Raw genomic sequence first — 17,465 nt, 5'->3', positions numbered from 1 at the left:
TTTTATCTGTGGGAAAACCTGCTGTTTCCTGCTGAATCAGAACAAAGATCGATGGGGGTTTCTGTGGATTGGCATTTGTCAGAGAAATCCACAATTCAGCGGTAAAAAGCGTGGAGCGAACAGAAGAAAAGCTGGACCAAATGGAAAAGCCCTGGCAGTTTGTAAACTAACCCAATTACACCCCCCCCCCTACTTTTGAGTTATGAATACTCTACTTTTAAGGATACCTGTAGATGTTATTGCTAGCTCCTTTTTAGTTGTATAGCTTGCGCTGTTAAAGAAACCAAAACGGAGCTAGCAGTTCTTGCCCCACGAAAAGTGGCCGCAAATGCGAAAAAACTCTTCAAATTAAGAGTCAAAAGCTCCAGTCTTGCCTGGTGCCTGCTATGAACTGAGAGTTTACTTACCTGTATTATTTATGCCTGAGAAAGGTTCACATTCTCAGAACTTCCAAAAACTTCCTTGCCAGTGAGGGATATTGGAACAACAACTTTGTATATGCCTAAGTGCAGAACGCCAGGAGGACCCTGGAAAGGGCCTTCCTACCTTCCTTCCTTCCTTCCTTCCTTCCTTCCTTCCTTCCTTCCTTCCTTCCTTCCTTCCTTCCAACGGCCACTTTGCTCCCAGAACCTTCATGACTGTCCCGCCACGGCCACAAATGCAGCCACAACCCTCACCTGTTTACCATGCTCCTCAAGGGAGGCCATCTGGGCTGCAGGACCAGCCCTGTTACCCGAAAGAACACTCAGTCAGCTGCCCCTGAGGACCAGCCCAGATCCTTTCATTTATTTGGTAAATTTCTATAACACCCTTCGTCCAAGGATCACAGGGTAGATTACAGTAAACCTAGCAGCACTAGGCATTACAGTGGTACCTCTGGATGCGAACGGGATTCGTTCCGAAACCCCATTCGCATCCTGAATAGAACATAAGACGTGACTGCTCATCTGCGCATGCGCGGGTCGCGTTTCGCCTCTTCCGTGCATGCACACGACATCATTTTGAGCGTCTGTGTATGCACGAGCGGTGAAACCCAGAAGTAACGTGCTCCCTTACTTCCAGGTTGCCTCGGAGCGTAACTTGAAAATGCTCAACCTGAAGCACATTTAACCCGAGGTATGACTGTATATTAAAAAACCCCTCTGCCTTCAGAGCTAACTTGTGAACCTGGAGTACCTTGTCTCACTCATGCGAACCTTGCCTGATGATGCTTCTGCTTCTTTTAATGATTGGCTCTGCCCCCCCCCCCCGATTACATTTTCTGTCACTTTAATTGGATTACTTTTTTCTCTCATGTTGCTATATAGAACACAAGGTTCACGGTCTGCCCTGTCCTTGACAAGCGCACAGCTTTTCACATAATTTATATGATCTACAACAGATCTGCTCAAAGCATAGCCAATTGCATCCTGCAAGTCAGCTCAGCAAGGAGCCACAAAAGCAGTTACAACCATTTTTAAAAATAAAATGCAGTCAGGGCCCATGTGTGTCTTAGGGGCGGTTCCACAGGTGTGCAAAGGTGGAGGCAATATCAGATGAGCAAATTTCATGTATTAGGACAAAATCTGGATTGGCCTGTGATCACATGTCAGACTACAGTCACAAGACATACACAGTTCATATGGGTCAACCTTGCAAAATTAAAATTAAGGGGGTATGTAAAATGCGTGTGAATTCTGTCTTTATGATAAACCTCTGTTTGCCTCATGAGGTTGGAATAGTGGAAGGGGGACTTGCACAAAGGTTGAACTGCATTCAGAATTCAGTTCTGCTTGGCTAGGTGACTAGGTGTAATAATCACTTGGGATTTAGCCAGTCATTACTGAAGTTTGCAGTGGTGGGAGTCAGTTGACATTAGATTGCTGAAAAGAGTCCAGCAAGCGAGCAATCCCTCCATCACTGAACCCCTTCAGACAGTCTAGTTCCACCTGCTTTCTAATGCTTGGTGAGGAAAATAACGTTTGCTAGCGAAAATACCATTTGGAGCTATATGGGATTTCCCCCCCCCCCACTTGGTCACAACTAATAATGATAAAACACAAATACTGAATTGAATAATTGTTCAGAGTCTTTTAAAAACAGGCCAATATATTTGTAGTTTTCCCAAATGTGTATTATAAATGCATTATTTCTTCATGCAGAGGCTGTTTTTGCTACAGTGTTGGAAATACAACAATAGCTTAAATGGATTACTTCTGTGTTGGACGCCTTATCTAATTCTCTTATTGACTATCTATGGCATTTTGGGCTCAATCATGGGCCCTCATGTATCATAGACATTCGCCCACGCAAAAGGTGGCAGGACAGTCATCTCAGAGTCTCAAGATGTAGAATCTTCATACCCACAAACCTAAATTTTCATTTTGCATTACTTTTTACAGTAACAGAATATCCTTCTTAATTTCCATCAGTAATTTTGATGACAGTAGCTCACTAAGGAGGGCAAAAGATGTGCAAAATGGAGAAACACATATATACAAAAACAAACAAATAGACCAGGAATGAAACAAAGCCCAAGAGACCAAGTTCTACCAAGGACAATCCTCAGGTTTCCCTAGGAAGGACCTCTGCTGTTTGCACCATACCAGTTTTGACCAGTGGATACTGAGCTGGGCAACTGATCTGGCAGACCAAATTATTTCTAGGTGGGAGCATCCAAGGGTGAAGACAGAGACAAGGGCTGCGGTTTGAATACACATTCCAAGCTGTGAAAACAAATGCTCTGGGAATGCTGTGAATGTGTGTTCAAAACACTTCGGCCACAGTTCAGAATATCTGGCTGCACCCTGGGAATTCAAGAGAGAAAATATATGGGATCAATGTTTCCTTCCGTTACCTAGAAAAGTCCTTTCAGTAAAAAGACAGACAACAATTTACAGACAGACAATAGGGAGAGGAACACATATAGCTTTACAACACAGGATCAAAATTCCAGCTCATAAGTTTCTGCCATACTGATAGGCTGGCAAACAGACGGTTTCCAACCACTTAGGAATGCTCCGTGTTTGTAATGGTGTGAAGAAGCAGTCATCTGTAAGTGTGTTGGTAAAGTGAGGATTCCTATGCTCTAAAAATCAATTCATAATTAAGGGAAGTGGGGAATAGGAAAGTGTGTAGTTCATATTTTGCAGCTTTTAGCATGCTCAGAGGCTGCCATCCTGTGGTTGGCAAGAGGACTGTTCTTAGTCTCCCCACCCAACAAGTCCACGTTGGAATGTTTCAAGAATATGTGAGTTTATCAGCACAGTGTTGTTTTTCAAGTGAGAAACTCAGGAAAGTCTGTTTTGGGGCCATCCTTCCTTGTTTGCTTTGTTCTCTACATGATAGCTCAATTTCTCCTCTGGCAAGGCCAAATGAGCTGGTCTGGCAGCAAAGCTGCGTGCATAAGCCTTAAAAGCAGCTGAGACAGACTTTTTCAGAAGTTCCTATTTCTAGAAGCTTCTCTTGTTGCAATCGCCTAGCACTAATGAGAGCTCCAGCAAGATTTCTACAGATAAAGTGACATTTCTGACTAGCTTTGTGTTTCATAGGCAGAATGAAGTCCTATTCTTTTGACAGAGGCAGAGCACAGTCTCAGCAAAGGCCTATTACAGTATCTGGATCCCCCACAATCTCGCTGTGCACCATTTTAAAGGTGTCAATGAACAGGTCCATCCACTCCTGCCGCTCATGTCCAGTGGAAAACTTGGCTTTTTCGGCGGTATAGGCCAAGGTGGCCACGAGCTGGGTGTACATGCTGGGGTCCTGGATCTCCCTCGTGGAGTTCAGGAACTGGGCGATCATAGGTTTGGTGCTGGGGAAAGGTATCTTGTCTCCCTTTTCCATAGGGCGGAAAATAACTGGGTTTTCGATCCCAGGGTTCCTCCCATCTGCAAGTGAGTGTCAAAAGAATATTTTCAGGGCTTTCTGGTATGGCATGGACCTCTGGTTTCTATTCACTTTGATTCTGTATACCACACAGGTGTTGGGTTCTTAAAAGGGTGCCCACCTGGGTGGAGTTAGGGTGGGGCCTGGTGCCTTATGGATCTAGCTTGGCACAACCTGGGGGTTACTGGCTTTCCAGACCTCAGTTACCTGACCAAAATGGTTCTCCTCATTTTAAACTGAGGTGGTAACAACTACAGTTCTATGTTCCCTCTCATCCTCAAACAGAATTTTAGGTTCAGAAAGGATTTCTCTTCTACTGCATCATAGGAATGTCAACAGTCTATCAAGCGAAAGACTAGCACCAGTGCCAGATGCACAAGAAGCAATGGAAAAGGATCCTACTGCATCAAACAAGTTCATTGACAGAGTTACAACAGGAAAACAAGAAGGATGAAAATGCAATTCACTTTAATTAAATAAACCCAATGTTAAAGCTAATCAAGAGTGAACCCACATTTGACAAGTGAAGAGGGTGTCATTCCTTAGCCTTCTCCTTCCTGAACCATAGCCACTCCAAAATCCATATCAGAGACTGGCAAACGAAAATATTAGAAAACAGTGCGGGAGCCATTCAGTCCGCATCTGACAAGAGTCTTAAGATGGGATGTGGGAGGAGGTATAAAACTCTTGTAGGTTCTGTGCAGGTTTCAGGTAAGGCATTTCAGGACAAAGAAACATACAATGGCTGATTCATCTCCCCTGATAATGCAAAAAACAGCTTTCACATAAACTAAAACCTGCACAATACCCATCACAGTCTCCTTTGGAGGCCTGCTGCCTCCTCCCATCTTCCATCTTCAGATAATTACCAGGTACAGACTGGATGGTTTCAACACCAGCCAAGTCCTCACTCTCATTTGTTTGCCATCTGAACCAATTATTTGGAACAATATGATTGGCCTAACAAAATCCCTACTATGGATTTTGGAATGATTAAATAAGTCATTATTTTTATATAGGATACTTACTCAAGACATTCTCAAATCATACTTTTTATTGTGTATTTCTATGGATAATGGGTGGTATACAAATTTAATAAATAGAAAAAATGAAATACTGTGATGAAAAAAACCTCTTCTACATGCTTCAACCTTACGGAAAGAATGGAGTGGCTTGTTTTGTTCCGCCACTTTCCCTGGGAAAAGCCACATTTTACCACTGAATCAGAGCAAGTGGCAATCTGCAGAAAACCTGATTGCTGTTGCTCCAATTCAATGGTTAAAAAACAGGTTTTCCTGGGGAAAATGCAGGGACAGAAAAGACCTGCTTGGACACAGAACTTTAAAGCCAGACCTGTGCCCAGAAACATGGCTCCTGACAGACAGAGACTCCTCAACAATTTGTCCATGAAGTTTGGTTCCAATGAATTCACGCAGCTGAGAAACTGAAAGCAAACCTGCTCTGAAGCTGAGGCCTGATCGGAAGAGGCTGCACATATCACTGCGGTGAACACTACCTGTTCTATGTTCTATGAGTTTAACTTTCTTCCGCACTCATTCCTTCCTTCCTTTCCACTCAATTTATAGAGCTACTAAGAACAAAAAAATGCAACATGCATTATGGGAGAAGGTCCTTCCATCAAACCACACAGAGCAAGCGTAAGCTATACCATTAAAAGCTCTATTTTTATCAATATACAGGCGGCAACCATTTTAGGCCTGCCCCATTGATGCACAATTGCCAACGTCTGCAGAAAAGGACAGAATGGGGGGGTCCACTGACACGAGCGGGGCCAAGAACAGAAACCCCACACTAATGAAAACTGCAACCAAATCTAAATAATAGTAGGACTTACAGAACAGCACTAGAAATACTACGCATTGATCAATTCCCTTTATCTCTTTTAACTTAAGCAGGCCTTTGCCCTGATCTGGTTCCTCTATTCTCTGTCATTTATAGAAAGGGTCTTGCCTGTTGTTCATTTGTGGGCTAGGATCAGCTTCTGACAAGCCTTGACTGCGCAGTGCTGAACATATCCCTCTGTTCCAGATTTAAAGGGTTGTGCTCTCTGGACTTCAGAAGCAAAGCTCAAAGAGCATTTGGTTTTGTCCTAAACCTTCAGGCCAGCAGTGCCTACTTAGCATGAATGTCCACCACACTATGAGGTTTTATCCCAAGCTCATCACACATATGGCCTTGCTCACTAAAACTGGTCTTCCTCACGACTCTGCAAATGTGGAGCATTTCACATTCTTCCTGTCATAAACCTGTCTACTTGTTGTCTGGCTGGAGGACTGGAGCAGAAATCCCCACAAATGGAGTGTTTCTATCCTCTTACAGACTGTTTCATGGCCACAATATTGGCACACATTCTCAAGGCGTAAATGGCTATTCCCAGGATGTAAACTAGCTGTAATGCAAAAATACATTTACTTGGAGATCTAGATGATTAAGTATAATGGAATAATGTTGAAAAGGAGACGTATTGACATTCTGGTCAACAGAAGCTCTCCCTCCCCCACCTTCTGTTTCCTGGACTAGAACTTTCCATTATTTCTCCAAATCAAGTGATACAGTGAACAGGGAGGGGGTGGCAGGGACACAATGACAAATGCTTTTACCTGTTTGGCAGGGCAGTTCAGGGCAGACAATCTGAGGATCTGAAATAAGAATGAAAATGTTCGATTGAAACCATGCAGAACACTATTGCTCTAATAATGGTCAGGCACACAGAAGTCAGAGGTTTCTGCAACCCAGCCTCCCATGCCCCTCTCTATCCAGACGAGCAAGAGCTCAAGGACACAAATGCGCTTGAGAAGGAAACAGAGTCAGTCCCACGGGCTGCATCCAGCAGGTTCCCAAGAGCACAGGGTTCAGCACCACCTATGGGGCAGTTTCCCCAACCACTGGAGGTAAAAAGAGGGCCTTACACTTGGAAGTAAATCCTATAGATCTAGGATTTCAGTCTCAACCAAGAGGCTACCAGGGCATGTTAGTGGCCTCCAGTTGAATACCTGGGGACTGGCAAATATGCCGACAGACTCTCCACGTTTGACTCCTATGATGTGTCCTCCAACAGTCCGGCTTTGAAATTTATTCAGAGGTTTCTAGTTGGCTCAAAATATGGTGACTGTACAAGATCAGCAGGACTGGCTTGGATCAGGGCTGCACTGTTATTTTCAGGATGAGTTTTAGTTGGCACTGGGAAGTGATGTGGAATTAGTCTGGGATATACAGTATTAATAATACTGGGATTGTGTGGATTTCTCCCAATACAGTTGTACACAATTTATTTGTTTTTTTACTTTTCAGTTTTATTCCTTTTTGAAACATGTTGTGACCAGTCTGACACCCCTTGGGAAAGGATGGGCCCTAGATCCCATCAGAATGATGTAATGTAGCCTGCTATTGGCTTTGATGTAGCCCATTAGGGCCCACTTTGAACATATAGTGCCAGGACAGAGAGAGAGAGATAGAGATAGATAGATAGATAGATAGATAGATAGATAGATAGATAGATAGAGGCTGCTTTAAATTGGAGAGGCTGTGACCATAAACCTCAAAGCAAAAGCTGAGGGAGTTAGGATCACATTCCCACTACTTCGTTCCATCCTCAGCGGGGGCAGGACTGACAGACCTGGACAAAGTTCATGCTCCATGCTGTCGATGAACTCATCAGCCACTAGCTCCGAAAACAACTTCATTCTCTGAACTCTCTTGTCGTCATCACACGCAATCGAGCTCAGGGTCTCGTCTTCCTCCTTCTTGTTGAACATGTCACCAATCCCAATGGCATGGACAGTGACCCCCTTGCTGCAGAGAGCCGGTAAGTTGGACTCGCTATCCCGGGGATCGTGGCGCCCATCTGTAATCACCACCGCAAACACCCGGGCCTTGTCTCTCCGGCTCTCCTTGATGAGGGTGTTGTAGGCGAACTGAAGTGCAGAGGGGGTCCACGTGCCCCCTGCAATCCACTCCAGCTTCTTCACGGCCTCTTTGAAACTGGAGAGGGAGTCAATGCGGTCATCGTTCAGCTGGATGGCTTCGAATGTCCCTTCGTGGCTGTACTGCACCACCCCAACACGGGCGCCTGGCAGAGAAAGAAACCATCAGTTCCACCTCCCTGAACCAAGAGAGACCTCATTTCCCCTTAAGGCAGACATCACATTACCCTGCAGCCAGAGAGCCTTCTGAAAACCAAAGGCTCTGTATCTTGGGCTAGTGGTTTAAAATCCTTTTCATTTAGGGGAACAGTTAAGAAAAAGCTGCCCAGATGTAGTACAGACTTATGTAAGGAATACAGGTGCCTGTTCTCTTCTGCCATGTCTCAAACACTTCCAGAGAGTGTGGCACTCAAAGCAGTTCTAATCAAAGGCATTTCTACGCACACACAAGCTTTCCTGTGACGAATGCAGCACTTGCAGGACACAAAGTTAAAGCTGGATGTCCACAAGTCCTTTCGCTAGGGTCCTCCAAGGGGGACGTGGCCCAGTAAGGATGGCTGCCCATGCTATTGTTCGCACTGCAATTTGGAACAGGTAAGAAACAAGAAGAGTCTCTCCTGTGTGTCTGATCTTCTCCACAAAAGAGTTAAGTCCCAGCTCTGCCATTAGACCTTCTGACACACCTAGAACCATGGATTTCTCTCGTTTGTGCTGCTATTTGGAGAAGAAAAGAAACAGCAGAGAGATTCCTGCCGTGATTCTCTTCTCTGTTCTTTGCACATGCCTTTTCCCCCAGGCTTCTGCACTTGCCACATGGCCCAGTGAGGGAAGGAAGGGAGCCAGGAGTTGGTGGCAAGCGCAGTTAGATGGCACACACAACACACGCTCAACATGATCAAGGCAAATGGAAGACTTCTAGAAACCAAGAGACATTTTAGTTCCCAATATTGGGTTACTGGGTAGGCATCTCATCAACACATCTAATGTTCAGCAAAAAAATCAGATTCTCAGCCATACCACTAACCTGTCTCAGATTTTGGATCCTTGGCTATGGAACCCAGTCTGCTCACCACATTTATGACAAAGTTCTTCTCCAGGGTGAAATTGGTGTAGCCAATACTTTCTGAGCTGTCTATAACAAAGACTAAGTCCAAGGGGCCACACCGCTTCTCACAGTCTATGGAAAGCAGAGACAGAGCAGTCAGAAGCTTTGCATCCAAACACCATAAAACCAGCCGACCACGGCACCAACCTGGAGGACCCTGGAACAGATGGCATGCTGTGTTATAAAGCCAAGTATCTGAGAGACAACAAGCAGGCTATTAACAGTCCTTCCTTGTGTTTCCCAGTGACTGCAGTGTTCTTTCCTAGAGACAGGCAGGACACGGTACGGCTATTTCCAGCTCTTGCAGGATCCTCCTCCAGCTCCTCCAGGATCAGCAGTAGATACAGAGGAACAGTACCAAAGGGGTTGCTCCCAGCCTGGTTTCTGTATCTGGGCAGCACTGGAAGCCAGGAGCCTTGGCCTGGGAAAATGCAGTGGTGCCATCGCAGCTGACAGGTCTACATACGAAACACCTATTCTTCAAGCCTTCTTGTAAGTGCAACCCCATGTAACCCAAATTTATCCTTTGCTGTGATTTAGAAGTTTAAATGAGGAATGGGCATTTTTACATATTCACAAGATGGTGGGCCTGAGTCCGAAGGACGTATGTTCTACCATACCACCACATCTAAAATTCTATGATAAAGCACCAAGTACTTTTAAATCATGGAGTGTACGAGGCATGCTTGAGGCATCGCATCCCAAACCCAAAGCATGGTGCAACATTAACTCTCTCTCTCTGTACAAATTCCCCTCTTTCTCAACTTCTAGAGACAGTATTTCCTTTTCTTATATGTGATTAAACATTTCTTGGGAGTACCGAAGGCACAGTAAGATGTCTCTGCCGATCTCATGAAACCTATTTAGTCTCTGACCAAGCAAGGCTCCCACAGAAGGACAGAGGGAAATCACTGCATGACTGTGATCTTTGGTTGGGAATAAAATGCATCCCCCTAGGAGAGGCAGCCTACTCTAAAGCAAGATTATGCAAACTAATTATTCTTATAAGTCCAGAAGGAGAAGACTCTGAACCAACCACAACAGCCACAGGTCTCTCTGATGTATGCCATCACATCACAGTCCTATCAAGAAAAAGAAAGAAAGAAAATAAGTAAAGAGGTGCTCTGAATGTAAGGTCCTAAATTGTTTGACGGCATGGTAGGAAATCAGTCAGCAAAGTTTGAGTTATGATTCTGCTAGTCTCCACCCCCATTGTTCTGCCCGGATGCTGAGGTCCAGCGCCGAGGGCCTTCTGGCGGTTCCCTCATTGCGAGAAGCAAAGCTACAGGGAACCAGGCAGAGGGCCTTCTCGGTAGTGGCGCCCGCCCTGTGGAACGCCCTCCCATCAGATGTCAAAGCGATAAATAACTACCTGACATTCAGAAGACATCTTAAGGCAGCCCTGTTCAGGGAAGTTTTTAATCTGTGATATTTTAGTGTATTTTTGGTTTCTATGGAAGCCGCCCAGAGTGGGCGGGGTACAAATAATAAATTATTATTATTATTATTATTATTATTATTATTATTATTATTATTATTACTACTATTATTATCTTGTCATTGTGAAAACTTGACTGAATAATACACAAGTTTTTCTCCCTTAGGACATTGCTGCAGATTTCATCAGGAATATCTTCCACATAGTGGGAAGCAACCATTTGAATGTTCTTGCTATATTCCACAGTAAACTGGAACTGACACTAGATAGGTATCCCGCTCCACAGGTGGAAGAATAAATATAGGTTTTTCTCTCCACTTACAGTCAGGCCAGGATCTCCAGCAGGGCCAGGGCCACCCTATAAAAAAACGGAGAAGAAGACTTCAGGGATGTTTCATCTCTCTCTCTCTCTTACGCACATTCAGCTATGCTCCATCCATACTACTGGGCTTGACTTGGCCACAGGAGCAGGGAAAGGAGAATTTACAGGGCACACCATTTCCCACAGCTGGAGACCAAGTTCCTTCTTCCCTCACAGAGGCCTCAGAACCAATTGCCTGCTGAGGAAGACAAGCAGCGGCCACAGGGGTGAAATAACGTCATCATCATCATCATCACTACTGTTTTAAATAGGCTACCTACAGACCATTTTTACCATTTTAATCATTTGTGAATCTTTGTACTGCTTTTACGCAAGTCATTCTGGGAGAACTGGCAGCTCAAGAGCAACTGGGCGGGGGCGGGGGGGGGGGGATGAGCCATAAGTGGAAAAGTGGATGAGCCTTAAGTTGCTATCACTATCCATAACTTAACTCTGCTGTCTGAAGAAAGAGTTCCTTTTGCCTGTCCTTCACCCTCCAACATTCAGCTTTGTTGGCTGTTATGAGAGAGGGATTGGCATTCCCTTTCTCTATGGCATGCTGGATTTTATAAACTTCTATCATGCTTCCTCTTGCTTGCATTTTCTCTCAAACTAAAGAGGCCCAAACGCTGCCACCTTTCTTCCTAGGGGAGTTGCTCCACCCCCTGGATCACTTTGCTTTCCCCTTTCTGAAACTTTCCCAACTCCACAAAATCCCTTTTGAGGTGAGCTGACCACTGAATTCAGATTCAGAATGCTCATCAAGGATAAAGGTAAAGGGACCTCTGACCGTTAGGTCCAGTCGTGGCCGACTCTGGGGTTGCGGCGCTCATCTCGCTTTACTGGCCGAGGGAGCCGGCATACTGCTTCCGGGTCATGCGGCTAGCATCACTAAGCCGCTTCTGGCGAACCAGAGCAGCGCACGGAAACGCAGTTTACCTTCCCGCTGGAGTGGTACCTATTTATCTACTTGCACTTTTGACGTGCTTTCGAACTGCTAGGTTGGCAGTACTCATCAAGGATACATATATATTTTTTTTTAATCAAAATTCTGAATTCAAGACATATCTGTTTTCTCTTCCTTATAATGGAAAGCTGTATTCAGCAGGCTCAGGTTGTTCATTTCATTTTGTGTGTGTCTGGTGGCTGCTCCTGTTGTGCAACAAAGAACTGCCCAGGGTCCTGTGATCCAGCTCCAGAATATCAAAGGAAGGAGCTGGCAAGATCTAGGGCCCAAGGCAACACACAGCTGCAGTACCTCAGGGCCTCCTTCACCCGGAGGTCCTCTGGGTCCAGGTTCACCGGGTGGGCCAGGGTCAGCCTAGAAAAAGAGAGAGGGAAAGGAATGCATGCTTATAAGTTCAGCAACACGAATGGGAAAAAAGTATTTCAATTAACATGAATTCAGTGTCCTAGAGACCAGGAGAACCTCTATTTGCTTACCCATCCTATCTACCCATTACAATGTCTCAAATAATATTTTTTTTACCAATAATTTCTATAGCACACAAAGTGTTTACTTATTCTTAGTACTTTTATCCTCATTGACAATTGTGAAAAATATATGTTTCCTTCCTCTCTGCTATGAGAAGCAAAACTTCTCTCAAACCAGTTTCAACCCAGCTTGAGTATTGCCTGTCTCCAGCCTATCACATCCTATTTTTTAATAGACATCAGCAACCTGAAAAGCAGGTGGAAATTACCAGATACACAGACTGAGAAACCTGAACCCTTCTTCCTCTCCACAGAGGACAAACCCAGGGGCTAGCTAGATAGGGCAGGGGCCTCCACATTTGTTTAGCCACGTGATTGAGAGAATTTATGCAGCATCAGGGATCACCAGTATGGGAAACACCAATGGACACCAGAATTTCTCGCAACAAAGATGTAGAGATCAAACCTGCACACATTCATCTACAGACATCAGTGTAAACAGGTCTGGGAAATATAGTACTATCCGCATTCACAGACACATGAACGTTCAGAAGAACATGTGAGGCTCAAACTGTGTGCAGATGGATGTGCCGGCCCTGCCTGCCTTTTGTGCACTGAGCAGAAAGGTCTGCAGGGGGTTTCATGCTGTGTGCAGCAGAACATGGCGAGACTTTTCCAGGCCACTAGTAATCAGGTTCTGGATCAAAGGGAGAATTTAAACTGCATTCAGCTCAGCACGATTAGAATCTCCAAAGAGACTTTTGTGGGCAGGGGCTGCTCGTGTGCCCCTATGCCGTTTGTGCCGTCTTCTGAACAACTGAAGGGGGCTATGTTCATTGGCATTTAAAGATGTCTACCCAGCACCAGCTGTTTAGAAGTGTGGCGTCCTACATTCAGCTGGCCTAAGCTTAGGTGGTTCTAGAGTATAATTTAAAATTTATCAGGGAGCTCAAAGTTTACGAAAGACAGGCATTATCCCATTGTCTCCTAGACTTATCACCCCAAACCCTGACAACTGAAAGGCAACACAAATTGAAATTTAGCTCCAATATCTTTTGTGTCCAGCAAATCCACATTTATGTTCCACACATTTGTTAGTAATAGGAGTCTACTTACAGGTTCACCTCGTTCTCCTTTGCTTCCTGGAGGGCCTTTTAGTCCAAAGTCACCTCTTGCACCCTGTTCCAAAAAAATGTTAGAAGAATAAAGATTTTTCTTTTCTCTACTGCCCCCCTTTTCAACCCCCCATTTATCTTTTATTATTCATTTAAGGGCACTTCTATTATTCCTTTAAAGCAGTTCTCTGTGCTGATGCTTGAAGGCTTAGAGCTAAGCTGGAAGCACCGAGGAAAAGGACCTGAGCGCAGAATGCATTTTTTCACAGACAAAATAGCAGTAAGCCTGGCTGTATAGAGAAAATAATCCACGTCAACACTAGTTAAGCCTTGTACTGTATACAGTCGTACCTTGGTTGTCGAACGCCCTGGAACTTGTACGTTTTGATTCCCGAACGCCGCAAACCCGGAAGTGACTGTTCCGGTTTGCAATTGTTCTTTTGCATCCCAAACGTCCAACAGGGCTTCCACAGTTTCTGATTGGCTGCAGGAGCTTCCTGCAACTAATCAGAAGCCGTGATTTGGTTTTCTAAAGTTTTGGAAGTCGAACGGACTTCTGGAACAGATTCCGTTCTTCTTCCAAGATAGAACTTCATAATGGCACCAGGAGTCACAGCACTGAGCCACTTGAGAATTATTTAATTGGACAGAGCACAACGAGTGTGTGGTTTTCTGGCTCACTTGTGCTTTGGTGTTCCACCGAAATGAAAAACAAGCCACACAACAGCTTCTGTGTGGACACAGCCTGAGAAGTGGCCCTCCATATCCTCATAAGCATTTCAAAGAAAGAGCAGGATCACTAGCTTTGTTGGCAGAATAAGGTGGCAAACGTGATCATACTGTACCTCTGGTCCTGGAAGCCCCTTCTCACCTTTCTCACCCTGGAAACAGAGAAGAGCCAGTCAGCTTTCAGTTTCATGGGCTTAGCCAGACATAGCAAGGATGGACAAATTCTAAAGTAAATAACAGTTGTGGCCAACTAGGCATCTAGAGTTGCTGAGCACAGGAGTTTTCCAGTGGGTCCAACAGAAAACAGGGGCTCTTAGAATATCTGATTAGCAGCCTCTTGAAGTGACCTCACTTGATTCTGGACTGGGCAGAAATGGACGACTTGTTTCTCCACATGGTCTATCCTTCTCCTGAGAGAGTGAGGTGTGGAGCACCCTCACTAAGGGCAAGGCATATTTTATTAACTTATTTTATTTCACAAAATTTATGTACTGCTTACTCTACAGCTGGGTTTCCCAAACTTGGGTCTCCAGCTGTTTTTGGACTACAACTCCCATCATCCCTAGCTAGCAGGACCAGCGGTCAGAGATGATGGGATTTATAGTCCAAAAAGAGCTGGAGAAACCCTGCTCTACAGAAATCCTCTAGGTGTTTTACATGTCATAATCTAGAATATGCATTAAAAAGCACCAATAAAAGGAAATCAGGACTGATTTGCTCCCAGATTTCTTAGACGTGTCAAGGGGTTCAAAATGAAAAATGAAACTGTAGTGATCTCTTGCAAAGATGTATTTTTCAATATTTTGCTGTACATTGGCATAATCTAAAGGACTCAGAAAAATACCCTCTTCCTATTGTATGCTTTAAATAATGTGTAATATAACTAAAGCAGAACTAGGTTTCGATTCAGATTTCACCATTTTCTTTCTTTCTTTCTTTTTTATTTTTAATAGTTTCCTATGTCTAGAGGACACTTAAAACAGCAAACTGATTCTGGAGTAGCTTTCACCATAATGATGATGTACATCAAACATGTAAGGAAAATAATATTTACTTTTAATTCAGTTATTTGCTCATTTGTCCATATCAAGCACCTTATTTTGCCCAATCCTAAAAGCTTAAAAACAGTTTAAAATAACAACATCAAGCCCCATTCATATCTCTGGAATGATATTAAAAATGAAACCCTATTTTAATAACATTCAGTAAGTCTAGAAAATGACAGCATTAAACTCACGGCCCCAAATGGCTTTTTGCCAGAGCCGAGTGGCCTACTCCGAAGGAGGCTGGAGACGAAGAATTTCTATAGCAATTTGTGAAGCTTCCTTTCCAACTGAGGCATTTCAATGTGTGAATACTTTACGTGAACTAAACATACCGCAGCTCCTCTTGGACCAGGGTAGTTAAAGCCAGGTCTTCCTCTGTCACCCTAGAACGTGGTTTTAAAAAGAGAGAATGATTCTTCAAAGATTCTATATTTGCAGAAATGGCCACATCTCCCTTCCTTTTTTTTTATAATAATAATATTTTATTAAGTTTAAAAGATTAGGAATACAAAAACAAATAACCACAAAGTATAACAATAAAAACACAGGAAAAAATATAAAGCATCACAATACAGGGTTTCACAATACAAAAATACAAACATTTAACCTATCACAGAAAAAAAAAAAAGGTCAATACACACACAGAAATATAGAACACAAATCACTCTTTTCTGGTTTCTTATCTTTGATTAACTTATTTTCCTGACTTCCTCACGTCTCCCTTTTTTGTATCCCTTTTTAACAATTCGTTCAGCAAATTCATATCATTATCCTTACTTATTTTACATCCCAAATTTATAATTTCAAATTTTTATCTATCTTGTTACTAGAACCCCTTCATTTCATTTCAATGTCATCAGCATTCATACATTTTATAATACTTCTGTAAATAAATTTAAAATTTTCTCCAATCTTCTTCCACCAGCCACATCTCCCTTCCTATGGAGTACAGTATGTTATGTCTTGGGGTTAAAAGGTCCGGCAAGCAGATGCGCATTGAGATGCACGCTGAGCCACTGCAGAACTCAAGTTCCTAATTTAGTGAGCAAGAATCCCCCAACAATAATGGCAACAAGTCCTTTAATACATTGAATTACAGATACAAAAAATCTGGAGCTTGGACTGCTTAAGGAAAAAGAGACTTTCTGTGGCTAGAAAATTACCAGCATTAAAAGAGGCCAGTGATGAGGCCTGTGGGATCAGACCAACACTACAATATCAAATGTAAACACAGTCCTGTTGATCAAGGTTACACCTATGGCTTACCTTTGGACCTGGCACCCCGGGGTCGCCCCTGACACCAGAATCACCCGGATCCCCTCGTGAGCCCTGCAAAAGAGTGTTGCATAAAGCACATGGTGATTTTTTGGGGGTGGGGTGCTGCTGCTGATCTGTGCGAGGGGCAGAGATGCTACTACAGTTGTGATTTTCAACACGACAATGATTCCGTATGACAGGAGGGAAGTCTCAGAGGAAACTCTTTTTGCTCACACACAAATGGGGGACAATGTTTCTGATATTAAATCCTGATTGACACGGAATTAATCTGTGACCTCAGAAAAGCTGAGACAAAATATTCCTAAAGCCTCCGCAGACTGGATTTTTTTTTGCAGGTATGTCATTGATGCTATAATAGTCCATCAATGGAAGATTTATACTAGATTGTCTGCACTCCATTCTACTTTATCAGTTCTTCTGTGAAGCTTCCCATTTGCTTTACTCTCATTTGGCAGGGAACTCCTGCGCTATGGAGCACAAGGAAAGCAGGACAAAAAATAAGGTAGAACATTTGTGATACAAGGAGTTACGGGATCTCAGCGGGAGGTTAAGGGACGTGCACTGATCGGAAATGATGAAGGCTCAAACAGTACTGAAAGTAAGATTGTGTATCACCTCCCCAATACTGCCGTGAGCACAAATCGTCATTAATGCACAATGAAGAGGATGTCTGCTGGGGGCGGATGGTAGACGCAGTGGCGTAGCGTGGGGGGTGCAGGGGGGGCCGGCCGCAACGGGCGCAACATCTGGGGGGGGGTGCGCTCGCCGCCTCCGGAGTTGCCGAAGAGCCTCGGGCGCAGGCTGTAGCAGAGTCCCATGTCTCGCGGAACCGACGAGCTGGCAGCGGCTCTCAGCGCTCGCTGCGGTCCCCTCCTCACAGCCCTGCCGCCGCTGCAGCTGCTGGGCCATGTTGCATTTTCCTCGCCTTTCTGCCCTCCTCCGGGCAAGCGGCATCGTTTGGGCGGCAGCGCCAGCAGCAACTTGCCTCAGATCACCTGACACGGACCCGCCGCCGTGGCTACCTTACCGTAAATACCCCAGCCCAGGCAGCAGCAAGAAGAAGCTGGCAGCGGCGGCAGGTTAGGGGGCGCAAATTACTTGCCTTGCCCCGGGTTAGGGTGCGCAAATTACTTGCCTTGCCCCGGGTG

At 44.4% G+C, this 17,465-nt stretch overlaps 1 protein-coding gene across 2 annotated transcripts in view; it reads right to left on the bottom strand.

The window, feature by feature from the left end:
* Positions 1 to 17,465, bottom strand: part of COL6A2 (collagen type VI alpha 2 chain) — a 43,309-nt gene that overhangs the window by 3,752 nt on the left and 22,092 nt on the right. Inside the window, exons 18-28 of one of the 2 annotated variants that reach the window (XM_028703158.2) lie at positions 16,306 to 16,368; positions 15,372 to 15,422; positions 14,110 to 14,145; positions 13,266 to 13,328; positions 11,974 to 12,036; positions 10,677 to 10,712; positions 9,953 to 9,998; positions 8,836 to 8,988; positions 7,505 to 7,957; positions 6,489 to 6,527; positions 2,056 to 3,869 (exon numbers count right to left, since the gene is read on the bottom strand). In XM_028703158.2, the coding sequence (XP_028558991.2) occupies positions 3,574 to 3,869; positions 6,489 to 6,527; positions 7,505 to 7,957; positions 8,836 to 8,988; positions 9,953 to 9,998; positions 10,677 to 10,712; positions 11,974 to 12,036; positions 13,266 to 13,328; positions 14,110 to 14,145; positions 15,372 to 15,422; positions 16,306 to 16,368 (1,299 nt within the window). In that variant the 3' untranslated portion in view covers positions 2,056 to 3,573. Of the gene's footprint in view, positions 1 to 2,055; positions 3,870 to 6,488; positions 6,528 to 7,504; positions 7,958 to 8,835; positions 8,989 to 9,952; positions 9,999 to 10,676; positions 10,713 to 11,973; positions 12,037 to 13,265; positions 13,329 to 14,109; positions 14,146 to 15,371; positions 15,423 to 16,305; positions 16,369 to 17,465 lie in introns of those variants that run through there. The other variant, XM_028703148.2, reaches the window with a different exon arrangement.

The sequence above is a fragment of the Podarcis muralis genome, chromosome 1, assembly GCF_964188315.1.
Source record: "Podarcis muralis chromosome 1, rPodMur119.hap1.1, whole genome shotgun sequence".
Taxonomy (NCBI): Eukaryota; Metazoa; Chordata; class Lepidosauria; order Squamata; family Lacertidae; genus Podarcis; species Podarcis muralis.
Note: the sequence above shows the minus strand (reverse complement) of the source record. Positions and strands in the feature narration are given on the sequence as shown.